Source organism: Anser cygnoides, chromosome 2 (genome assembly GCF_040182565.1).
Source record: "Anser cygnoides isolate HZ-2024a breed goose chromosome 2, Taihu_goose_T2T_genome, whole genome shotgun sequence".
Taxonomy (NCBI): domain Eukaryota; kingdom Metazoa; phylum Chordata; class Aves; order Anseriformes; family Anatidae; genus Anser; species Anser cygnoides.
In genome coordinates, this window is record NC_089874.1 from 159,079,873 (window position 1) to 159,107,072 (window position 27,200).

The 27,200-nt window shown below is 38.6% G+C and overlaps 1 protein-coding gene across 5 annotated transcripts in view; it reads right to left on the reverse strand.

Moving 5' to 3' along the window:
- The window catches only part of TRAPPC9 (trafficking protein particle complex subunit 9), a 468,771-nt gene that overhangs the window by 250,818 nt on the left and 190,753 nt on the right, over positions 1–27,200 (reverse strand). For all 5 annotated transcript variants that reach the window (XM_048049625.2, XM_048049614.2, XM_013193341.3 and 2 more), the window contains one exon: positions 9,693–9,846. In XM_048049625.2, coding sequence (XP_047905582.1) covers positions 9,693–9,846 — 154 coding nt within the window. The remainder of the gene's footprint in view (positions 1–9,692; positions 9,847–27,200) is intronic.

Here is a 27,200-nt window from a genome sequence, read left to right on the forward strand (position 1 = left end):
CAGGACATAATTTTATGTATTCTTCAGAAGGTTTAAAAAAAAATCTTGAAACCTCAGACTAAAAACAGCTAATAGTTGAGACTCGAGAGCTCAAGGAGATGATAAATGAGGAAATCAATAATTTATAGCATTCTCACAAAAATTTTTTCAATAATCCTCATTATGGCCTGAAGAAAATGTATTAAATAGCTTCAATTTCCCTAAAAGTACTACAAATGAAGAAATCACAAACCCTAACAAAAGGATCTGAAAGCCATAAACAACATGACAGAAACCCACCTATTTGGAAAATTCAGGACAGCAGACTGCCACCTCAGAAAAACATTGCTGCTGAAAAATAAAAGCCAGGACACCAGCACAACAGAATAATTGCCAAAACCCAAACTCCAAGATAGAGAATACATATTTGGAGTGCTTTATAGACACACAGCAGATAAATAATTCTGTCATCACATCTTTAATCTAAGGAATATAAGCGAGAGAAAGCACTAATAAAAAGGCAGTATTTTAAAGAAGTTTTAAAACAGAGCGGTTGCCATTACCCATAATGTTAAGCTAACTTAACTGTAATTTACTTACAACTGGCTCACAGTGGTGCCTGGAATATTACAAATTTTTACTGCTTAAAGCTCCATGGAAAGCTTAATGCCTCTGATACCATTATAAAATGACTATAAAAAAGGTGATTCTCCAAAGTTTATTATTGGTAAATGCTATCAAAACAGATCCATGTATTCATAAAGAAAACACATTTTTGCAATTTCAAATTCAACACATCCACAGATTATTTCTATAGCCAACGACCTGTTAAACTTGATGCAGAATATTTTGCTATGCACGTGATACTTTTTTTAACAGACCACTAATAAAAATATGGGAAGTTCTTCCAGGTGAGTACAATATTCAGAAGAAAGTCTATATTTAAGTCATTATTCCCACCCTATGGCAAATGTTTACAGTGATTTAAATATATATATGCATATCAACTAATAAAAATTACCTTTCCACACTTTTTAAGTTCCACATCCTGTTCTTGCTCTTGGGTACAAGAGACCAAAATACTGGATCAAGCTCCCTGGAGTTCCCGGATGATTAGAGTGCTGAAGCACACAGCTTAAAAAGCTGAGAGAACGGGGTTTGTTTGGTCTCGAGAAGAGAAGAAAGCCTAAGAAGAAATTTTACTGCTCTCTGCCATAGTGGGATTGTACAGAGAAGATGGAGCCAGACTCTTCTTGGAGGAACACAGTAGCATGAAGAGGGGCAACAGACACAAGGTGCAGGGCAGGGTGTTCTACCAGACCTGGAGAGGTTCCTTCCAACCTCAATTACTCCATAATCCATGCAACCTCACCGTCTTCGGGACAAAATAGACTCAAATACAATATTGATGTCCAAGTTGCACGGACTGGTTCAGAAAACGTGCTTTCCCTTGGCAGAAAATCCCCAAAGTGCTTGGTTTTTAACAGGCACTTAAGACACTGCCCACAAAGTTCCCTAAGCATCCAGACCAGGTAAAACTCTGCTGCCAGGCAGCCTCAAAGTCAAAAATCACCAAAGAATCACGGAGAAACTCGGTGTGGTGGGATGGTCTGAGCATGCCTAGTGGCCACAAAGAGCCACAAATGTGACTTTGTAGATTAAATATCCCAAAATAAACCTCCACATATTTTCATGACCTGCCACCGTGATCACAAACCTGCTGTTCCATAGAAGTCCCATTTTGAAAAGCCTCCGTTCACCATTCACCCAGGCCTCAATTCTAAGAGCAAATGCTTTGTTTCTAACAGCACGTGCATCAGTCTGGAACTAAATAGATGACTTCCAGTTTCCACTGCAACTACTGACGTTTGGCAATTCAAGACCTTGTCTATTGCACAATAAAATGAGTTTCAATGCGGGCCTCGGATGTAATGAATACACAACTACCGGATACTATTGAGAAAAAAAAAATAATAATAATAATTTTACAGAGTAGATACCTTTATTTCACTGTTTTTAGAAACAGACTGTATATGATTCATACTAAATTTATATTTATAAATATATATTAAATAAATATGATTCTATATTTATGATTCATACTATTCATATGAAATTTATATTGTTTCATACTAAAAACCTGAATGACAATCAAATGAATTAGTTATTTCCCTAGGAAAACTTTAGTTTATTTACACCAACTTGGTTGCCTAATGTGCAGTTGGGTGCCTACATTTGTAACTCCGCATTGTTACCTAAAACCTGCAGCTTAAAAATAAAAGAGAGTTTTAAAAACAATTTCCGTATTAAAATTACTGATTTTTTTTTCTCTGCTATGCAGCATTCCACACCTTGCGTCCTTCTACAAAGATTTATTTTCACTAACATATTTCTGAGTTCTTTTGCAAATAAATACAGGTGGAAGCATGCTCACAATCATAAACAAATTAGCACAGGTTCATAAATAAGACTATACTAATGAAAAACAGATTTAAATGATTAATGAACACAGTTTACTTACAGCAGTAGCCTTAGTCATATTTTAAGCTTTCTGTTTTACTATTATTGTGGTACTTTATTACTACAACTAATTACATGCAGTTATTAAGGTTCCTAAATTTAAAAGTTACTATTGCAAACAATTGCTGATGCTAAGAAGCTGTATGGGAATGTAAAGCTCCATCCAAATAAAGTATTTCTTAGGCAATCTATCTATAATGATTTAAAAATGCCACAACATGCAATATTCTCATAACTGGCAATTCATAATTGTGATCAAGATGAAGTCATCAAAAGCTGAACAGACAAATAGAAAAGTAAATTTCAGTAACAGTTACCAGTGGTTTGCTGTCAAACCCAGACAGCATATCAAATGAGATGACTCAAGTTTCTGTCCAATACATAACCATTTCAAAATTTTGATTGGCTACTTAGATGATGAAATACAAAAACGTTCATAAAATGTATGTATTTGGAAGAGGTCAGTGTTCAGAAACCTAATGAATGAGTGAAACTTACAAAAATCCGTTAGATGAAATTAAACGAAGAAAAGTTCCAAGTATCAACTAGAAGGAATCAACAAATTCTTAAAAGAAAGTTGGGACAATTATTCAGCTGGTTATGCTGGACTATATGCTCAAAATCAATCAGATATAGGACACTTGGAAAAGAAGATGAATACTGTTCTCAGAGCAAGCATCATATCTGAAACGTGGAAGATGTAGCTTTTATTTCATGAGAAGTCTCACCTGAAGTATTGCTTCCAGCTTTGGATTCCACGTATTGAGAAAAACATTGCAATACGACTGAAAGAAAATGTGGTTTGAAGAAAGAAAAAAAAAAAAAGCTGGCAATTAGGTTTAAATATAGAACAGAAAAATCAGAGGAGACATAGGCTGCAATTTCAAAACCTGTAAGAAAACATTTAAAATAGGACAGGCTTCATATAAATCACAGAAATTACTGCTGAAGTAATTAAAAAAAAAAAAGTCTAACTATTAGAAAAGTTAAAATGGAGCTTGATATTTAAGGTAGCACTGGAAGTTTCATTTGTATAGGCTGTTAGGGTGAGGCTCCAAATGTTTTCATGAATATGAATCCAAAACCTTCCCGTCTCATTTCACTGAAATAGTGTTTTTTTCACAGGAAGATCAGAAATTTTCTCCGTTTGAAAACAAACCTGGGAGGAGCTGGAGACAGGGGGAGGAAGAGGAATTTTCTACCGCATGGCTGCACAAATCACAAAATGGGAGCCAGTTTTGGAGGTCACTGTCCAAGCCTATGCTCAAAGGGTGGAAAACATCAAAATTACATCAGGTTGTTCAAGGCCTTGTCCTGAGTTTTTCAGTATCGTCAAAAACAGCAATTCCACAGCACTTCTGGACAACCCATTGTACTGCTGGACTGCCACCACTGTGAAAAGATTTCTTCCTGGTACCTAACTGGAATTTCTCTGGCTGCGACTTGTACAGTCATCTCATCCTTGCACTGGGCATCTCGCAGGGTCGGCTTTGGTCTTCTCCACAACCATCCCCTGGGTACCTGAAGGAAACAATCAGATCCCAACACAGTCTTAGCTTCTCTGGAAACCGAAGGCCAAAGAGTGTGTTTTTCTCAGCTTCTTCTCACATATCGTGTGCTGCAGCCCCCTCATCATGCTGGTGCCCTCCTACATCGTATTTTCAGTATCTCCATCACACTCAGACATCAAAACAGTACAAAGTACTCCAGCTGCAGACACAGAAGCGCCAAGGGGATGATAACAGTCATTTCTCTTGACTTGTTGGCTATACCCTCATCTGTGCAAGACGGAACAGAGAGAGCCTTCATCAATACATGGGTGCAACACTGAGCCACACATGATGATGTCCAGCAGAACCCAATGTTCTTTTTTTCTAGCCATCTAGTTTCTAGCCTATACTGATGCACAGAATAGCTCCGCTCCAGGTGCAAGAATTTCCTTTGTTGTTGTTGTTGTTGTTGTTGAAATCAGTTTGGTTGCTCCAATCGACTTCTCCACCTCGTCAAGAACGCTCTGAATGGCATCCGTGCCCTCCAAGGTATTTCCACGTCTCTGCAATTCAGGCATCCACATTCTCCCACACATGCTTGTTTCTTTTCTGTTGTTCTCCCACTACTTTAGAGACTTTGCTGTCCGTACCAAGCTTAAATCCAGACTCAGTAGACTAGCCAGTCTGCTGACAAAGGTGTTCTTACCTCACTTGATCAGGAGGGTTAAAAAGAGGCACCCAGAGCTACAGGAGGGAGATAGACCACTCAAAAAACAGCAGCAAGTTATGCCAAAAACACTAGATATAAAACTAAAGCATAAATAACTCCTTGATGCTATCCCAAGCCAAGCCTTTCTGTGATCCCTATGAAAAATCCCTTCAGTCAGCTGAACACTGATAAATCCTTGCATATTTTTCTAAAAATGAGGATCACTCGAAAATGACCAAATTCTCTGAAATGAGTCTGAACATACCTGAATTTCTTCAGTCAAAATGTAGATGGTAGAGATTCATTGAATATTCTGACAAGCAATAATCTATGGGGGGTCTAACAAGGACTGTGTAAAGAGCACAAAGAGAAATTTAACCTACCCTTCATCTTCCACGTGGCAGACGTGATATTTCTTAGCTCAAGGGTTTGAAGAAACCAGGTACAGAGTAGCGGTATAAACACAAAAAGACAGAGCACTCAGCAACAGACACAGCACTCTAAAAACTTTAAAGAACACTTAGTACAGATGCCTTGATGCACAAGACAGAATGCATAGAAGTTCCTTGCAGAAAACATAAATTTTGTTTAAAAATATTTAGAAAACATGAAGAGAAGCATAAGTTGAAAATATTAGCCACCTTAATACTACATGTGCTCCATCTGTTCAAATCCTGTGTTAAAACAACAAACCTTGGTTGTTAAGCTGATACCAGATGCCATCTACCAGATGCTAAAAAACAAGACAGCGTGTTCTTAATTTAAATTATCTCAATACACCTATAATCTCAATGACACTCTACATTAAATTACTTCAGAATTTTTCTTAATTGAAACAGCATGGCAGCAAGCTTTCACAGAAGAAGGTGTATTTTCCTACTAATTTTCATTCTATCAAAAATGTACAGAGGTTACAATGAATAATATACTGTGTTGTCTTTACCTCCTGCCTTCAGCCCTTCAAAAGTATATGAAAATTGATCAAGCGTTACAATACTTTCCCAAATGAAGCACTGAAAAAAAAAAATCACTTGAAACCCTGAATATTTCAATGAATAAAATGTATTTTATATTTCAATGAATAAAATATTTCAATGAATATTTCAATGAATAAAATGTGCTTTTCATACTGGAAGATATTCCTGATGCTCCTCAAGACATTCAGACACAACTTGAAATCCTCATTATTTGGGAACTATTTTTGGTCCTGCAGGGGTTCTGTATAATTTTTCGCTACATCCTGAACAAAAGGTCCTTGAAAGCAACTAGAGGAAGGCAACAAAGCTGGACACGTGAGAATGGCAGAAAGCTGCACCAGGGCAGCTGGACTTGATGATCTTTGTAGGTCCCTTCCAACTGAGCTATTCTGCTCTTTTCAATGGCATCCACACACTTAAATCTGAAACCTTTGTTTGTGTGATGATTTCATATAACATCAACCAAATGCTGTAATAATTTAAGGAATTGTAAGCTTCTAACCAACACGTTAGTTTCCTTAAAAAGTGTAAGAAATTGAGTTACTCTCCTTCTACACTGTTCCTACCACATATCGAATTATATTTTAAATATAAAAACACTTGACACAGGAGACACCAACTTTTCTGTGGTTACTTATGAACACTGAATCTCTCAAATTCTAACCATGACAACTCATTTTTCCACTTTGCTGTATTCACAGAAGCACACATCAGTTTTTATTTATTTCTAATAAATTAAATAATATACTCCTTCCCTCGTAAACAGTACAAGACTGCTTGTAAAAAAAAATTGTCTGAACTCTGTTCCCTAAAGCATACATATATTCTCATGCATATATTTAGCACAGAAAGATTAGCTGGAGAGCTCAACGTGGTTCAATAACGGCAGATACCAAAGAGATTGCTTTTTCTTACCTTTCTAAAGGCTTCTGCAAAAATTCCTTCTCTAGTAAGGAATAAAAGCAACTATACCCCTTTGCATTTCTGCAAATACTTTTTATCTCTTGGCTGCAGGCCTCTGAAGGAAAACAAAGCTTACACAGTTAAGCTATCTGTCCATTTCTCAGCGTATCTTTCCACAAGTGTGTCTGAAATAAAATCTGCTGGCCAGTATCAAATTAGTCTGGTGGAAGGACAGCTGTCTCAGAAATGTGAGAAATTAAGTTTCTCCAACTTAGCAGAAGTGAGAGGAGAACTGTTTGTTGCTTTCTTTTTTTTTTTTTTTTCTTTTTTTTCACCTGTTTGCACCTAAATGTTGCCGTAAGAAATAAAATGATTAGAAAGATTGATTCTACCTGGGACATGAAATCTAGAACACTGCATCAGTTGACAAAGGAAGACCAACTGATGTCATCCACCTGGACTCCTGCAAGGCCTTTGACACGGTCCCACACAGCATCCTGATCTCAAATTGAGAGAGAGATGGATTTGATGGGTGGGCCATACAGTGGATAAGGAATCGGCTTGAAGGTCACACCCAGAGAGCGGTGGTCAATGGCTCCATGTCCAGGTGGAGGTGGGGATGAGTGGTGTCCCTCAGGGGTCTGTTCTGGGACCAGTACTGTTTAATATCTTTATCAATGACATGGAGAGTGGGAGGGAGTGCACCCTCAGCAAGTCTGCAGATGACACCAAGTTGAGTGGTGCAGTTGATAGGCCAGAAGGAAGGGATACCATCCGAAGGGACCTGGACAGGCTGGAGAAGTGGGCCCACATGAACCTAATGAGATTCAACAAGTCCAAGTGCAAGGTGCTGCGCCTGGGTCAGGGCAATCCCAGACAGGAGGACAGACTGGGAGAAGAACTCATTGAGAGCAGCCCTGCAGAGAAGGTCTTGGGGGGTTCTGGTGGACGAAAGGCTCGACATGAGCCAGCAGTGTGTGCTCGCAGCCCAGAAGGCCAACTGCGTCCTGGGCTGCATCACCAGAGGGGTGGGCAGCAGGGGTGATTGTCCCTCTCTGCCCTGCCTTTGTGAGGCCCCACCTGGAGCACTGCATCCAGGTCTGGGGACCCCAGCACAAGAAGGACGTGGATGTCATAAGAGAGGGTCCAGAAGAGGGCCACAAGGTTTATCAGACAGCTGGAGCACCTCTCCTGTGAAGAAAGGCTGAGAGAGCTGAGGATGTTCAGCCTAAAGAAGAGAAGGCTCCAGGGTGATCTTATTGCAGCTTTTCAATACTTAAAGGGCGCTTATAATAAAAATGGAGAGCAACTTTTTGCTCAGAAAGATAATGACAGGACAAAGGGGATGGTTTTAAACTAAAAGAGAGGACATTTAGATTAGAGATTAGGAGGAAATTCTTCACTCAGAGGGTGGTGAGGCCCTGGCACAGGCTGCCCAGAGAAGCTGTGGATGCCCCATCCCTGGAGGTGCTCAAGGCCAGGCTGGATGGGGCTTTGGGCAACCTGGGCTGGTGGGAGGTGTCCCTGCCCATGGCAGGGGGTTGGATCTAGATGGGCTTTAAGGTCCCTTCCAACCCAAACCATTCTGTAATTCTATGAAAAAACCACAAGTTTCTTCAAGAATTTTTAAGCATAGACGTGTGTGTAATTCATTACCTTAGGTTAGAATAGCTTTGAGTCTAGGAACAAAGTAAACATTCATAATAAATCTTAAGAGCACAGAAAGTAAAGCTTGCACTCAATTCAACACACAGAGTTCACGCATTTTCTCTTAGTTTTCTAAGGGCAGATTTACATGCCAGCCATGACGGTTTGGGTATAGAAAGCTGGGTTCAAATACAGAACACGGCATGGATGTAAACAGTGTTGCTCAGCAACAGAAATTAATGAGAATGTAGTTTTACACCCTGACAAAATTATTAAAACTATGCACTCAATTCCAACATAAGAATTCGACTGTGCTATCAAAGGATATTTATATCTTTCCGTAACAGGGAAATTTTCTAAGTGAGTTCTGATTAAATATTGACATTTTTGCATAAATGGAATTCTTTCTGAAATGTTGCTTAGGGAGCCTGGATGGAACTAGGCACTAGGAATCTCATTTATATCTCAAGTTTTGCCTTTGACTAATCCTGTATAGCTTTGTGCAGCCTTAATAATGAGGAATAGAAAAAAAATCATTGCAGATCACTAGATAAAAGTACAATTAAAAGCACAAAAAAGACATCTCTAAAGATAAACCATGATTTGACTGCCACTCTTCTCTCATTTCCTGCCAACCATTATCACACTAATGTGAGGATGATCTGAGTGAAAAACATAAATCTCCTGAAGGATGCCGAGTATCAACACATGGCTGGGGGGGCTGTTGGCTGCAGAGAATGTTTCCCTGATGGCAATCATGAAAAAGCGTATTTCCGACACGCAAAGCATTAAGAGTTAGGGAAGTAATGTAATTTACAGAAACACCGTTGGTTTATTTTCACTCTAAACTGAATTTATATGAAAGCTTCTTAATGTAAATTCTTATTATTAATAATGAGGGAATATTCTACTGCATTTAGAACGATTAGGAGGATTTGATGTTTAGGATGACTAAGTCATCACTGAAGTCCTTTCTAAGCCTTAAAACAGCTACCCAAGATAAGATATACAACGGCATCTATTAAAAGGACTTGGAACTAAATTATTCTAATATGTTCTGATTTACTCAAATTTAATTAAATATATGAAAACTCTTAAAACCAGCTTCACATCTCTCTTTATGATTCACTTACATGGTGTGGGGAAGAGAATAGAAAAATCTGACCCTATGAAACTACTACTCATCAACTCTAACTATGCTTCCTCAGTTCCCTAAATGTTGGGAGAAACACACAGGGTTTGTGGCAGGCTCAATGATTCAGGCAAAGCCATTATAGTAAGACCCAAACATCATCTAAATAATATACAGCACAATTAACCTTAAACAGTCTATAATTATCACAAGCTTCATCGTTCTAATTACTTTTCTTTTCAGTAACACTGCTATAAAGTGAGTTGAATTACAAAATAAAATGTCATAGGGCATCTATTTATGTATTTTTAAAGCAAGTATTTATGAAAGGATATAATTTTCCAGCAAATATCCAGCTTGCTGTTAATCTCCAGACCTTTTGCCTGTTGTCTTTCTTCTTCCAGCTGCTTTTCGTTCGCAAACTGTGTCCCATCAGCGGGGGATTCTGGGAAGCTCTCAAAATTGAACTTGTCAACTTGGATAGCCATACTGTAACAAAAGGAAAAGCAAGAGGAGAAAAAAGGAGTTTCACTATGACAATTTTACAAATATTACTTGTGCAGAAAAGGCAGAGCGTTGTAAAACCAAGCACTACAATATTATACTGTATTTGTCTCACAGGCATGTGGTCTATATACTGATAAATAACCTGCATGATTTATGCTACTGAAAATAGAAGTCCGTCCATTCAAGATCATAAGATTAAAAAAATCATCAATTAGCATCTTAATGCCTTTGTGAGTAGTGCAGAAGGTATCTGCTTTGCTGTCGCAACTAGTTGACCTCACTGTGGCTGTGCAGTGTCCACTTTACTCTTGGTGTGTAAATGCTCCTGGTGTGCTTAACAGTTGCTAAAAAAATAACAAAATTGGGCCAAATGCTGATGAATGTACTATTAAAAGTTATTTATTAATCTCAACCTATACACAAGTGAAGTACTGTGTTCAGTTTTGGGCCCCTCACTACCAGAAGGACATCGAGGCCCTGAACATGTCCAGAGAAGGGCTACGAAGCTGGTGAAGAGCCTAGAACACACAAGTCCTGTTAGAAGAGGCTGAGGGAACTGGGGTTGTTTGGTCTGGAGAAGAGGAGGCTCAGGGCAGACCTCATTGCTCTCTACAGCTACCTGAAAGGAAGGTGTGGGGAGCTGGGGGTCGGCCTCTTCTCACAGATAACCTAGTGATGGGACCAGAGGGAATGGCCTCAAGTTGCTGCCAGGGGAGGTTCAGGTTGGAAATGAAGAGACATTTCTTCTCGGAAAGAGCAGTCAGGCATCGGGACGGGTTGCCCAGGGAGGTGGTGGAGTCACCGTCCCTGGGGGTGTTCAAGGAAAGGTTGGATGTGGTGCTTGGGGACATGGTTTAGTGGGTGACATTGGTGGTAGGGGGGTGGTTGGACCAGATGATCATGGAGACCTCATGATCTTTTCCAACCTTAATGATTCTGTGATTCTATACAGAAGTGTGTCCTTACATGAAAATTAACACACTTAGAAAGCCACGTGCACTTCGCTGGTTTTACAAGCCCATCTCCTCCATTTTTCCTTGGAATTTTTCCTTACAAAATCCAGGAAGGAATGACCAAATGGTGTCAGTACTAGGGCTCAAATATGACCATTCTCTTTTCCTTTGAGAAGATGCTTGAATCCTGCCTAATGTATGTTAATGAATTACAGGCAATATTGATTTCAATACCATAGTCTAATTCATCAGTAGCAAATAGTTAAATAATTGCTTTATTAAATGTATGGTGAGGCATAAAAGCAAATTAAATTAAATATATTATGCTATAATGCATACTAAATACGTATATGTTAAACTAGAATCACTAATCTAATATAAAAGGGAATTTAGAGCAGCTCACATCACATGAAATGTGGTTATAGCGGATCTAATATACTGTGCTGCCAAAACAGCTTTAATTTCCTGAATCGTCTGAAATAGAAAAATAATTAGGGAAGAATTAAAATATATTGCTCTTGAGATGACTTTGCTCTTAAGGAAAACACAAGACCAAGCAACTGCTTTTTAAAACCATTCATGAGGAAATTCAACTACTATCAAAGAAGGGGTATGAGAAGGGCATTTTACAAAACACCCAGGGTTACTATTACTCCTTTTCTCTATTTCTGCAGATATCAAAGATGGAAACAAATTCCAAATGTCGCCAAAAGGAAAACACCAGTCACAGAAATCATCATGAAAGGACTTTGAAATCCCACCAGACCAGAAGAGATTTTCTGTAATTAGCATTAATTTAACAGACTGCTGACCTTAAAAAAAAAAAAGTGAGAAAAGATACAGTAATTACAAAAAACAAGGAATAATCTAAAGCTTATCAGGTTTACTGTGGAAAGATGAAATAAAATAGGCCCATCATGCTTCACCCTGAGCAAAAACTGACATCTCAGGAGAAGACATTCATGTTCCTCTACCTTCATCATTAAAAAGTACAAATACAGCACTGAGACGAAGGTGGCACAATTACTTTCTATAAGCTACCTCCTCTGCAGACTGTGTCTTTGCTCATCTTTGCATTTAAAAATCAAAGAAGTCAGAGGAATTAATCTATTCCTCTCTAAGGGGTGTTTTTGTCTTGGCTATTTTTTCTCCAGCAAGAGATCATTGAGAATTCTTCATTTGCATGCAAAGACCATCAAGTGCTGGGCATATAAAAAAAAAAAAAGCTAAAATGAGCTGCCAAAAGTATATCACAGTAACTGCAGGAATCAAGCCAGAAATAAAGAATGTAATGAAAAACACCTAGACACAATCTGTAGCGTGCATTTAAAAAAAAAAAATCAGACCTGAAAAAACAACAATTCTAACTGTTTTTAAGCATGATACGCATCTGCAAATGCTGGTGGAGTTTCCTGGGTTTTGCATGGGCAATACATGTGGAAAATGGAGATCCAACTGGAAATTTGTTTCTGATATTAGTTTGTCACTTGGTGGTAAATGACCAGATGCAAATCCAGCACTTAATTTCTATTACATATACCGCATTGCTTAAATTCTTACATAAATACTCATAGTTAGTTACCAATATTTGCATTTCAGCAACAAATTATGATAGTTTCAGAACAGTCAACCATATTTAGAATGCATCAGCCAATGGACCTGGAGAACAGCTCATTTATTTACTGTGCTGCACTTTCTAAGTGAATAGTATACTAGAAAAACATTTCTGCCCAATAATGTTTAATTGAAGACATTGAGATTGCATTTTTCCGTTAATGAATCATTACTGGCACTATGGAATTTTTTTTCTCTGGAAATGAAATATGCATGTAAACACTTTTTCCCCCGATACTCTACAACAAATTCACATCAGCTTCAGGAACACAGGCTAGATTTTTCTTAATAACACTTCATTGTACAGCTCTGAAATATCTTGTATTAAGATCAAAGGTACGGTAACTTAAGTAAATAGGGCCCCTAGTACTCAGAACTAATTCCTCAATGTTTTTGTTAAAAACCATGTTTTTATTTATACCGTGTATAGTGTTTTAACACAGTGACATCTCACATCACTTAAAAAAAATAGCAGAATGCCCCCAACATACTCGCCTGCTGGAAAGCGAGAGGTCTGAGTAAAAGAGAACTACAGACAGAAAATATCACACTAAACAATATTACAAATACAGCTGTAGGCAGAATATATGAAAACAATAAACAGAAATTATAACATTTTTCAAGACTAAGGTTATGCTTAAGGTGCAGCATGACAAAATTATATCCTAACTATTTCTTAAGCATATGCACCTTTCACAATTGGTATTCTCCTTCTTCCCTAAAAAATATTCATATGGAGCTTTGTCTCTGAATTTTGTGTCACGTATTTATTCCTCAGCCTATGGAATGTGTAATAAGTTGGAAGGCTTTACCTAAAAATCAAAACAAAAAATAAATACCTTAACCTAAATCAGTCACTCATCCCTAAAACTTTACCCCTACACAAACCCAGCTTCTTCACTTTTAATATGATGATTCCTCCTATGAGAAGATGCAGGTGAAGTAGGAACGAAGGGATGAACAATGCCTGAAGACAGCTGACTGAAGGAGAAACAGATAAGCTGGACATTGGGTTACGATCACCAAATAAGAAAAGATTTTTTTTTCATTTTTAAGTGATCTGTAGAGATCACATGGGTTTTATCCCAAATGCAGCAGAAGGCAGTGAAAGGCAACGTCTTGAACATCATCCAACTTTGCCACTGTGCTGTGTGCATCAAAATAATGAAACTAAAATGTATTTTAGCTGTAAAAGTCTTTTCTCACTTCTGTCTTCAGTTCTTTACAATCTATGTTTCAAGAATTCTTTGCACCTCTTTTCTCCCCGTATTTGTCCTTGCTTGCTGCAATGTACAAGAACCTAGAGATTCTACAGAGAAAAGTAAAAATAAGACAATTGAGATTGAAACAGGCATTCAATTTATTGTCAACAGCTATGACAACGATTGCTCACACTGTGCAAGGGTAATTGCATACCCGGTACCTTGCCCTTCACAGTAATTAGGTGTGAGGGAAAACTTACGAGATCTTAAAATCCAAAAGCTTAAACAAATACTTGCTTTGGGAGAAGGGACTGGGGTTTCATTTTAACCTGCTTTGCCTCATGGGTAGCTATCCCCATTTTCTACGAGGAGAGTTTTAAATAAATCATGAGCTATTTGTATAAAAACTCTGCGTTATATCGAAATATTTAATAGGCAATCCTGCAATGCAAATCAGGTTTTGTTTCTCTCTGGCTAACCTTGCTGGTGCGGGAGGAGGGATAAAATAACCGAAGTTTTCATGAATAATGAAACAATCGCGGTTTGAAACTACTGGGTTTTGTCATGAAACGAGCTCAAGCCGTTGTGACAGCTACTCAGACAAGGAAGCATCCTTACAGGGATGCAAATTTTTCAAATACAAATTAAGCAAACGAAGAGGAAAAGGTCAGCTCGTTGGCAATGCTGATGACACGTCTGCTCCGTATCATCTCACGTCACCTGTCAGGATGACTTACAGGGGAAAAATGACAAACCTTCCACACGCAGCAGCCATTTCAATGACGGTTATCCCAAGCCTTGGTAAAGTAACAGCACAGAGCTGCTAAAGGCACCGGACGGTTCATTTCACCACTTCTCATGCCCTGAGTTACAACTTTACTGGAAATACTACCCCGTCCTGCTGATAAAATGCGCACCTAAAAAGGACTTTATATAAAGAAGAAAATTTCCTGCAAACACCACCGTGCCTACTCCGGAGCCAGTGCTGCACACATCCATCCCTCGTTAAAATTAAGGAACCCCCCTGGTTTCAGAGAAGCAGCAGATGAAATGCTGTGAGGAAGTCAGCAAGGGAGCGTTGCCTGCAGTGCTGCAGACCCCTGCCCCATGGAGGTCTGTCCCAGCCGTCCCCCACCCGCAGTGATGATGCCCGGCACAGCTGATGTCCTCATCTCTTGTAAGAGGACGAGTATCTGAAGTGAAATTACATCTGTCACGCTCACCAAATAAAACAGGGTTAAAAGCAGATAGGGAATTAAAAGAAATGCAGCAATCTGGCACCGTAACTAGATTGCAGCTTCCGTTAAATAAATAAAATATCGCTGCTGAGGTTGGAAGAATAAAAATCTAGAGATAGCCCTTATTCAATTATCTTTAGGAAGAAAGGATGTAACAGGAACCCAAAAACTCTTCCTCGTGGCTAACTACCTATTTAAATAGTAGCACCCACAGATGAGTTTGCAAGCTGTTTCAGTGATGAAGCTGAAAGGAGGCAGTCAGAGACCTTACAGTATTATGCTTCCTGCTCATTCTCCTTACTTTTAAAGGAGACAGTAGGGACACAGAGCCAGGCCAGATTACTATTACTTACTCAAAATGCTTCCATTCATACATATATATATATATATATATATATATATATAGTATGTGAATATATAGATAAGTATGTGAATAGTCCCTCTATTGTCAGTGACCTTAAATTTCAGGAAAAGCTACAAGTGAGGATGATACCACTGCTTCTCACTTTCAAGAGAAAATTAAAAAACAAACAAAAAATCTTAACAAAAACAAACGAAAAACAACAAAAAAGGATTCTACCATTATACAGTCTCAGTAAAACAGTTTATAACATCATGTTTCAGGAGTACATAATTCCACCCTAAATAAAAGTACTGCAGCAGATATTAGGAGTTTATTATTATTATTTATTATTAGCTGATATTAGTTCATATTTTTTTTTACTTTTACCCTATGCATGATGTAGAAAAATCCCTGGTTTTAGCTAGGCAGTCAAATGTGGTATATATCATATCAAAATTACAGCCAAATGCTTGATAGTTTTTGACTGGATCAGGTATACAGGTAACGGTACCCTAGAAATTAATGTGTCAGAGGGACAGTCAGTTGTTCTCCTTATCTTGATGTTTGACAGTCACCTCTTTTAATAAAAAACATCACTTTTTTATAGTAAAGAGGGAATATTCATTCTCCGCTTAGTACATCACATGCTGATGGTACTGTTATGTTCTCAAGGAGGTTTAAAGCATGTTAGTGTTCTTGTGTTAGTCTGGAAGAGTTTAAGGCCGGGCTGGATGGGGCTTTGGGCAACCTGGGCTGGTGGGAGGTGTCCCTGCCTATGGCAGGGGGTTGGGACTAGATGGGCTTTAAGGTCCCTTCCAACCCAACCCATTCTATATTCTATTCTATATAAAGAAAAGCAGAGTAGTGACACCCCAATATAGAATAAGTTACGGGCTAAGAGGGACCTCAAGTATCAAATCTCTTGTGAAATTAATACATATGTATCACCAGCTGAACATGAGAAAGTAACCCAAATTAACATGTATCTTGTGTTTACTTCTAAATATCTCAATGCTTTACAAGTGCCATCTATATTTCATACGTTATGATAAAATACAACTGTAAAACTAAGTAGCTCAAGCGACCCATAAGTAATGATCTCTCCTCTTGGCCTAAAACTGACTTCATAAAGAAAAAGGATTGCTTTAATATCTGAACTATGCAGAGAAAAAGATAAATTTTTCCATTAATCTTTGAAAGGTCAATTAAATTAAAAAATTTGCATTTAGAACTTAAATATTTATTTAAAATAATTGAAGAGGAGATGAAAGTCAAACTATAGTGCTGAAGTCTGTAAAATTCGTCAGCTTATACTTATCTGATCCACAACATTTCAGATGATAAAAAGTTAAACTGGCAAAGAACAGTTCCTCTGTATATAATTTAATGTTTGAAAATAGAACAGTGTTAAGAGAGAGTTAGCTACATAAATCTTCTGTTTTAATGAGATTATTCTGTGCATGCTGCAAATCTCACTTTTCAATTCCTAACTCTGAATTTGAAAACCATAACCTGGAAATGAAGAGGCATAACAATTAGCTTCAACTTGCATCTTTTTTTTTTTTTATCCACTTCCCCATTTAAATGATTTGGACTTCTATCGCAATCGCCATGCAGCAAAACTGTTAGGTACACAATGAAATAAGAAATTTAGAATAATAATAATGCATGCTCTATATATAGCATGCTCTATAAATATAGCATGCTCTATAAATACACCAACTTCCAGAGGGGGCATTAGAGACTGATAATCAACAGCCATTTACTCAGTTAAGAAATCTAGAAAAGTGTAACCATGATAATGCTTAAAGACTGGGTTGAATATTCCCCCCCCTTTTTTTTTAATCAAACCTGAACTAAGCATGGATTGTCATCCTATCATTATCCAAAATAATGTCATACCGTACCTCCTACATCTCTCACAGTGGAATATTAATAATCAGAGAAATACATTTCAAAAGGTGTATTTTCATATTCAGTTACTCATTTGTATAATTCAGTACTGCTGTTTCGGGGCAGAAGGCTCAAAAGAGAACGTGTAAATTTAAAAACGTGTCATTTTGTGCCAGATAAAATGCATGAGACCAAAAAATTCTACAATTGTGCCCACTTCTCATTCCAGCTCCCTCCGTCTTCCCAGGAGATCAAGAAGATTGGCCACTCCAAAAAGTAAAGCAAAAAATACACCAGCATAAGGCAAGTATCTGTAATGTTAAGAGCATCTTTTCCCTGTAGCCTGAAGCAGAGGAGAGTTTTGCAGTACTGCAGAGTACAGGTACTCACCTGCTCCGAGCTTTGTCTTCCTACCAGCACTGCACACACCTAGCAATAAGGAACAAGGGACAAAAACGCCAGGTGTCTCTCCTTCTGGAACACCTCAAAGAAACCAGCAACACTGGTAAGAAGTACTGTGAGCAGGAATCACCAGCAGATCACTTCACAGCCTGCTTTCTGCCCTGTCCCCACACTGATGGTTGTTGCTTGGTCCCAGGGCATAGCACAGGTACACGGCGGTGTAGGACCTGTGCAGGACACCAAGACATTCGGAGGAGTCTCGGGGCCACCTGCACGTGATATAACTGGATCATCAACTCACTTTCTCTTCAGAGAAAAGGCTTAAAAGTTCCCAGCAAGTCACACAATAACCAGCATTATTCCTCTTCTAAAGGAACGTGACCATAACACGTTGCACACCTGAAAGGTCGTCTTCAGAGAAGATACTGAGACGCCAGTCAAAACCAAACTCTGAGAGAAAGCGAGTGCTCAGAACACCAGAAAACCGATAGAGAAATCCCTCACACATGAAGCAGTCCGTCTCAGTGACACACAGAGGAAATGAAATGATGCATGGCTTTACATGCCAGATTTTCATAAAGGAACTGATTCAAACATTTGTGGGGTAAAGTGATAGGATGCATGAATGCTCAGCGTGCAAGTGTACACATTTTGACGTGGACTATCACTTCAAGATACAACTAGACTCCACATTTATGGTAAATTATTCATTTATATTCAACTCTCTTGTCTTTTTTGTATTAATAGACAAAGCTATCATTTGCCCTTTTTCGCAGAGCCTTGCAATAAAAGTTCACCTTGGGATGACTTGCTCTGATAACCAAATTCTTTTCCAAGTCTGTTTTTCCCAAGCAATTTCCCTTTACAGATCTATAACCTGCATACTTCGATCACAGGCGTGGCCTGCACATTTTCAGGATTTCTTACAAACCAACAACAGCTCTTCAGAGCACTCCTCCGTTAGCTCCTTGAAGACTCTTCTAAGCAAGGCAGCCCAGACTATGGACTTCAAAATGTTTCTTTTGCCACAGCCTCGTTGATTCTTTTGGTACATAAAAGAGTTGTACTGATTTTATTAGAGACTCTCAGGTCCCAGAAACAAGTTTTCTGGTGACACCATCCTTACGCTAGCCTGCCAAAAAGAAAAGTCGGGGGACAAATCAGCACATACCCAGTTTAGGAATACAAACCACCAGTACTACAGAGAACATCTCACACTGTAGGTCTATGAGTTTTGACCTACAGAGCTTATTTTGTAACTACTGCCAGGTTCTATGATCACAAAATCCCTAAATCTTACTACCCCATAAGTTTCACCTGGGTAGATCTGCAAGCCATGGCAGCCAATTGCTCAGCACTATTAAAAGCGTGCCCATCTCCCTCTCTCACACACACTTTGCACATGAACGGTATTTTTCCACCAGAAAACAATGCACATATCAGAATTTCCTTCCACGTTTCCTCCCCCAGAAACACCTACGCATGCATTTAGAAGCAGGCTTCGAAGGAAGGCTATTTTCAAAAAATAACATCAACCGCTGAGCACTGCAACAGCCTGGAAGACCACACTGGCCTTACCAAGTCTTGTCAACACTTAAATCCTTAATGAATGCTTATGTCAGAGCCTCAAAGTGCTTCCCCTCTGCCCAGCAGTTAAGGTTTTATAAGGCAAGGCGCCGCTTCTATTGCTAATATCGCTCAGCCTCAAGCAGCCCTGGATCCAGAGCTGGGATTGTCTTCCCTTGTATCTCAACATGTTGCTATCGAGCTGCCTTTGAGCATTTTGCCCCACACATTGCTGTGTGGTACAAGTCGCCTGATTTGCCTTATTAGCACCTCAGAAAACGGGCACGGATCTGAAGATCTTTGTTATTTTAGCCCAAACTCAACCTATGTGAGTTCGTATTCGGAAATCGCCGCATCCCATCAAACCGCCCGGCCGGGTGCCCTCTGATCCAGGGAGCCGTGAGCTGCAGCCCCCAAGGGAAAGGGCAGCGACACCAATGTTTGGGACCATTTGCAGGCGCACACATTTCTTAGATAACAACAGATTTTTTCACTAAGGAAGTGGAGGGAAGGGAAAGCACAACTTCGAAGTTGAGAACGGTCAAGTCGTGGTGTTGGATGTGAGGGCCCTTCAGGTTCGACGGATGTCACAGAATCACAGAATCATCTACGTTGGAAGAGACCTCCAAGATCACCCAGTCCAACCTCTGACCTAACACTAACAAGTCCTCCACTAAACCATATCACTGAGCTCTACATCTAAACAGCTTTTAAAGACCTCCAGGGATGGCGACTCAACCACTTCCCTGGGCAGCCCATCCCAATGCCTAACAGCCCTTTCGGTAAAGAAGTTCTTCCTAACATCCAACCTCAGGAAGACCTTCTTTACGTCCAGAGCGTCCATGTTACCATGGCCAGGGCGGTGCCCATCAATGAGGAACAATTCAAAATTTGAAACAAAGACCAAAAAAATTTCAACTGAAAGTTCATTAGAAGGCATCGTTTTATGTACACTATTAAGCTTTTTCAAAAATTTAATTAGTTTTTAAGAGAAAGTATTCTTCCTAAACTGAGGAATACAGTATCGGGATTAAGAAATAATGGAGTTTTCCATCTAAGTATTTAATTCATGTCCACTTCAACTTATTTTTCAAAAACGACTAGCTTTAAATATGTATATTTTTAGGTTAATCTTTTCAATATTTCATAAACTGAAAAAGAATTATTTCAAGTAAAAATAATCTTGGTGTTATTTAGAAGTTTTGGTAACATTTTACAAATTATGTAAATGTTGAAGTAATTTTTTTTTCAGCATTACTTTTTACCTAGAAGTTTACAAAGTCTTTTCATTTGTCTAATCTTAACTTTATGAACTAAGAACACATTTTAATCAAAATTACATGAATCTCTGTTTCTTTGTAATATTCCTTTACAGACAATAAAAGCTGAGAAGCAGATGTTATTTAAATTTCTTCAAGAGATTTTTCCATTAAAAAAAAAAAAAGGCAAACTGCAAGGTAAAATTCGAAGGTTTTGAAACAGAAAACAATGACTGAAGATCTCTTTTATGGAAAGTGCATATACTTTCCCCTTGTTGATAAGATTTTGCTGAATATAATAAAACATATGGAGGCATATCTAGATTCAGGCATCAATCTGAAACTAAATCCCAGTTCAGGAATCATAGTCTCATCTTACACGTTCAGAAAAAAAAACATATATTATTGTTTTCAATTCTTTTCAATTGGAGGGCTGAAATTCAGTTGTGTATATATATACAACCAACACTTTTATTTCTTAAACCATCATGTCCCACCTTGCTCCCCAACCTTTAAAGAAGCCAAAAACACCAAATACATAGAAGGCCACAGACACTCACACACACAATGTTAGGACAAATAAATAAATGAAAAATATACATTTATCCCCATCTACCAACAACCATTTAACATAGCAAATCCCAAAACACCAGGCCAGTACTACCAGACCAACTGTACCCCAGAATTGTGTAGTTTTTCGAACCTTCCCATTCACAGCTAAGTCCTCACACTTCTGATGTACTAATTTACTCTCAGTTACTCAATTATACAGTTTATACGTATATATAATTAAAATTGGGTTTATATATACTATATTAAGTGTCTAATACTGTAAATAAACACACACAAAAAAAATCAGATGTAGAGGTAGCCGCACTCAGCAGCATTTAGATTTAGCATTTGCTTTTCACTGGGTGACTACACGTGAGAACTGCCCCATTATTATAAGTAAAATCGTGCCCAAGCCTGCCATTCAGATGCAGCATTGCATGGAAATTGCTTGGAAATTTGCCCTCTATCCTCTTGGAAAATAGTAAATATGGATAATACTGGTATATAAAAAACGTGTGAAATATTACATAATCTCCTTTGTTCTGAAAGCAAGCTCTTTATACAAAGCTTTCTATACAAAGGATTTCCTTTTTTATTGCTTACTATTCTCCATTTCGCTTCTCCCATACAACTAGAAAGGAGATGCCATCAAGCAGTAAATTGAGGAAGAAAGCTGCAGAGACTTTTTATTCCCATTTATTCCCATTGAGCCTCCCTCAGGGATATACAAATTGGAAATTGCTAAATTATCATCTAATAGGCAGAAACAACGTAGGCGAGACCAATTAAGTAAAAGGCAGAAAGTTGTATTACACATGTAATTAAATGAAATTCTTTGACTAGACTACATTAGAATAATTTCCCAAAAAGGACAAAAATTCACTTTAATCAGCATATGACACATTGTACGACATGTCACTAAAATAGCACATTAAGAGTTTTGGCATTACTAAAAAAAAGCAGTTTTCTTAATTGTAAATCAAGTTACTTCCAGGTGTTAGGAAATGGGCTAAATGGCAGCCTTCCTTCCTATATATCCCGGACTCTAATGATGAATAATTGAGTATAAAGTCATAAAAGAGTAGGTTTGTTCTTGATTGTTTTTGTTTTGTTTTTTAATATTATTATTATTAATTTTTTTAATTTTTTTTTATTTCCTAGCTATTATATTGTTCAACTAGCTATCTACACACATTTTGTCGGTCGGACCGTTCTCTTGCAGAAGCCCATACACCGACACAGAATGCAGGAAATCACTAAATCAAATCACCACCGTAACCGCAGGCTGTAATGTGAGTGACAATAAAAAGGGATGATCGTTTTGGCTCGTAATCACAAACGCCATCAAAACGAGTAACACTGAGCGGAGGGGGGGGAAACCAACAGTGCAATCAATTCTCATTTGCAAGGCTTCGGGCTCTTCCTCTCGAGCCATTCTCAGAGCTGAGCAAACTAATACCCACTGCTCCGTCCTCATGCTACTGCACAGGTACTTTGTCCAGCCCTTGGCAGATATTTCAGGAGTTGGAATCCAGCTTGGGATCAAAACATACTCCAGAGGGCCATACGAGTGAATCTCCAGGGTTAGGGAAGCCAGAGGAAGAGGAGAAGCAACACTTACTTTTTGTCATGGTGTTTTCCCAACCTCTCTCTTTCTGAAAATTGTCTCAACCTGTCAAAAACTGTGGCATCATCACTCCATTTTGAGAACAATCCAGTAGGATTTAGTTGATTTAAGCCAGTAATTGTTTATAAAACTGATAATCACGATTTCAGATGTGGATTAACACCTCTAAGCACAAATTGCTTTTTTGGAACTAAATTAATTCTGTAATCCCTCTGCAAATGAGTGGGCAAATGCTTTCAGAAACCTGGGACAGCCTCTATACCATAAAATCAGTATTTTCCTTCAAGTAATTCCCAATAACTTGCTTTCTCTCTTTTTATATTTCTTCAGAAAATACCGTTTTAATAGCAAATCTGTGACCTTCTTTGAGAAAGTTCTTGTCCAATTGGAATTCATTTGCCTAGCAGGCTTAGAAACCCTGGTTAAATCATTACCATTATTTCGTTATTGGAAACGCCAAACCATCTATTGAACATTTTTTAAATGTACACAAACTAACCTGGAAGAGTTGGAAAGGAAATAATGCGATTTGCTTTCTCAATTGAAATGGAAATGCAGAAACAGCATAGCCACATGGTTTACAAAAAGAAAAAAAAAAAAAAAAAAAAAAAAAGGAAAAAAAAAACAACCTCTTTATATCACAAGAAGAAACAGCTTACTTTTTAAAAAAATCTAATATTATTTAAATGTTACTTATTTGTATAAATCAGTGCTTGTGTACAAAGGCTCAAAAGTAAATGAGTTTGTGTAGTTGACGGCAGTCCTGAAACAGCAAGCAGTGATACCAAAGACAAAAACCAGGGCTTGTTTTGGTGAGCATGTATTCAGAACAAGCAGTACAGACGAAACCAACTGTCTAATGTCACTGTGTGCTTGAAAATATCATTGTACAGGAGTCCAGCCTGCACAGACTCCCAGATAATAGACAAGAAACTCTGCTTCAAAATTACAGAAGACCAGCTCTTTCCAGAAAAGGAGACCTAACATAAAAATACAAGAGTGAATACATGAAAGAAGTGGACTTGAACACACAGAATAGCCTGGGAAACAAACAGTGAGGAGCACTGACGTAAGCACGCTCCTCATCTAGATACAAATTCCATGATTAAGCCTGTGTATATGGAGTTATTGCCTGTTAACTGCCCTTTTGTTGTCATCATTTTATCGGGGTTTGTAAATCACTCCCGAAGTTTCCTTCGTGCAGTTCTCCATTTCATACTGAAGAGGTCACAAGTCTGAATATTCCTTAGTAAGTCCCATCCTCCTCGAGTCACTGTGCGTTCAGAAGGAGTATAAGCAAGAGCTGAAATAAGCTGCTAGTGATGGCCACCTTAAAATAAGCTTTCCATCAAGAGACTGACAGGGGAAAAAAGGGAAATACTCGTAAAGTATGATACAATATTGTGCGTGACGCCTTTGGGCATGGCAGTGCTGCTGTAGGGTGAGATTGAGTAAAAGCTCCTCATGATTAATATAAACCACATTATTAATAAGTATTTTAGAGCATTATTTGTACAACATAGCACAGTCCATTATTCAAGCCTATAGATACTTGCAAAAACATCTCAAAGACGAACTTCACTTCCTAAGTTTACTTTCATACTTACAGGTAGAAATTCAAATGAAAAACTACAGGACTTCAGCTTCCGACTTCAAGCATGGTGCATGTGCTCTCCTACCATTAAATGAATGTTTCCGAACTTCTTAACTTTTAGCTTTAGAAGCTCAGTAATTTTCATTTTATGTACTTTGTTTTCTCCTTCCAGTGAATAATGAGTAGTGTACAATGTATCATGTAATGCCCAGGAAGAAGTGAAAAGTGAATTCAGGAGGGGAAAATGCAACTAAATAGTTGCATTCATGGTCTGGTCCAGAACAGTGAGATCTAAACCAGAAGCTAAGAGGTCAACACTTACAACAATAATGGTTAAAAAAAATAAATTTGCAAGTGCATTGAAGTTTTTAATTATATGTTCTTTGCTGCAAAAAGTAATATTTATAAAATATTTACTAAATCTGCATGTGCTACTGCATTCTTTTACTCCCATGTCTTCCAAAGTTCAGAAGATTGAATAATGCACTTGTTTTCTAAGGCTGAAAATCTTTATTGTTTCATGATTTTTATTGTCATAAGCCTTTCGTTAAAAAAAGAGATTATTCTGTTGCGTGATGGCTTTAGGAGATGCAGCTTCAGCGATCTCAAGATGCAACAACATTCTGTGTTTCGCTGTATCCTCCTTATTTCAGTGAAGAAGCAATCTATTCTCCATCTCAGTTCTATTAATAGCTGACTTTTTGTAACAGGTAAGTTTTCTCAGCAATAGAGACAAATCTTCAGACAGAACCCTAGCCCTGTCTATAAATCCTCATTACCTAAACTAAGTTAACCTGGGGGATAATAATCCTTTGTTTAATGTGCACCTATATTCTAAAAAATTATCCTGTTTTTTGGGGGGTCAGTAACTCCAAATCATATTTTAGTTTATTGTTTAATTCCCCCCTTCCACTCTTCTAATCCCCAACACGCAGATTATTAATGTTCATAATCTTTGTCCCATTCATCACTATCACTAACAAGCTTTTGCAAAGTCTCTGCTACGCTTGGAAGAGACTGAAGTGCAAAGGAAGGTCAGAATTTGGCCAAGTAATTAGAATTCAGTTAACATTCCTGTAGATAATACACAGTCCAGACAATAATGAAACCCTTTATCATGCTCTTCCACTCCAGTGGCTAAATAGTGTTAAATATTAATAGATATGGAAAAGGAAGATTATTCACCAAAAATTGGAAGCTCTTTTATGATGTCTTGCTCCGCTTGAGTATTTATGTAGTGGCTGCGCTCACCTTCATGACGTGGGATACCTTTTTTAGCCTTGGCCGTACCAGCTCGCTGCTGCCCTGAACCATTCACCTGCTCCTTGAAAATGGCCCAAAAAGGACGGCGTGCTTCCCTCACCTCCTTGAGTTTCCCTCGATGTCCAGACTCAATTCAACATCAAAAATGAGACTGACAAAAGGAAAATGTCAGCTGACTTTTTAACCTGCGGGTCTTAAAGAGTTTGCAATCAACTCCGTGTTAAATTAGTCTCTGGCCTTTCCACCACCCTCGAGAAGAGACAAATTTTGTCTTTTCCTGCCATCAATGAACATACGACTAGCTGGTTTAGGGTAACCCCACTGTAGTGCAGTGAGGTACTCAGTTAAGTGCAGACATGCTCCCTAGACCACAGATGTTTGACCTGAGCTTTGGGACAACTTTATAACTCAAAAAAACAAGCAGCTCTTGGAAACATAATGATTATAATACGAATATAATTACTATTCAATGCCTTCTTCCTAAGATACGTTCAGTAAGATATGGAACTGGGGAAAAGCATCCACTGTTAGTTATAACCAGTGATTTAGGAACACACATCATCTGATCTGGGTGAGCGTAGCACCCACTGCAGAGTCACATCTCTTGTTCGTACCCAACACAAATGAAATTCCTGGCATGTTCGGTGCTGAAAATTAACTGAAAGAAATTATCTTTGATGTTGCTCTTCATTCAGAAGTCAGGCATGATAGACTACTCAAATCGAAACCCTTTGTGCATCGTTTTACGCCAATTTCCTGACTACATATCACACAGCCCCATTAGTAAGCATCAGTACCTGCAACGCGAGCACTGCTGATATAAACGAAGCCCAGAGCTCCGGTGCACTTCCACGCATCCGAGACTTCGTGCCCCAGCCAGGACCAGACATAACAGGGCAGGGGCTGAAGATGAAAGGCTGCTCTCCATAGATGCTGGCCACGTCTCATCAGACAAAAAGCATGGCTCAAATTAACTCTAGCGAGCGAAATAGCTGCACAATCATCTCTAGGCATCTTTGTACCTCTTTGGAAATGACAAAAAATAGCTCCACTTTACTGGAACCGTACACATCTACGGGTACACAGAACCCCAGGAATGGCCTTAAAGCTCCTGAGAATGCAGGCTGGGCATCCTTTCACTGACAGCACTCTTGACCTGTAACAAACTGATTTTTAAATAAACACATGTAAAATATGAAAAGCACACCCCTGGAAGATGGACAGAAGCAAAACCGTTTTCCTCATGAAATGACAGAATTCTATTTCAGCTGTAGTTACCACATTTAATTTGAACCACAAAAGCTGTTCTCCATTTTCCGAATTTCAAAATAAGTTTGTCCTCTATTTCTCTTTTTTTGTCAGAAAACAGCTGCTGTAAAGCTCCACTCTTCTAAAATGAGAGGAAAGCTAGTGGGGAAGGCATTTAGTAGTGTTTCTAAGCAGGCTTGCATGAGGAACGATCCTAAAAAATACGGAGAAAGGTGGGTGGGCAAAGTCATTCTTACTGGCAAGGGAACTACAGGTGGGAAGTACTTCAGAAGAAGGAAACTTCTACTGCTCTCTGCACAGATGTTTAAACTCCCATCACTCTAAACAGAAGAGACAAAGAGGGTGGGCCCTTCATGAAGATCTGGGATGCCATGAGGATGATAATTATTGGCGTCTATCAATAACTGCAGGCAAAGCAGGCAAGGGAGATTCAATCCCCCTCCCTTGTCATGATAAAGCTCCTCTCTGGAGCTCGATTAAGGCATCCCAGAACAAACAACAGCTCTGTAAAGCCAGTTCAAGCCTCAAAGGCACCCTCTGAGCACAGGGAACTGCGTTCCC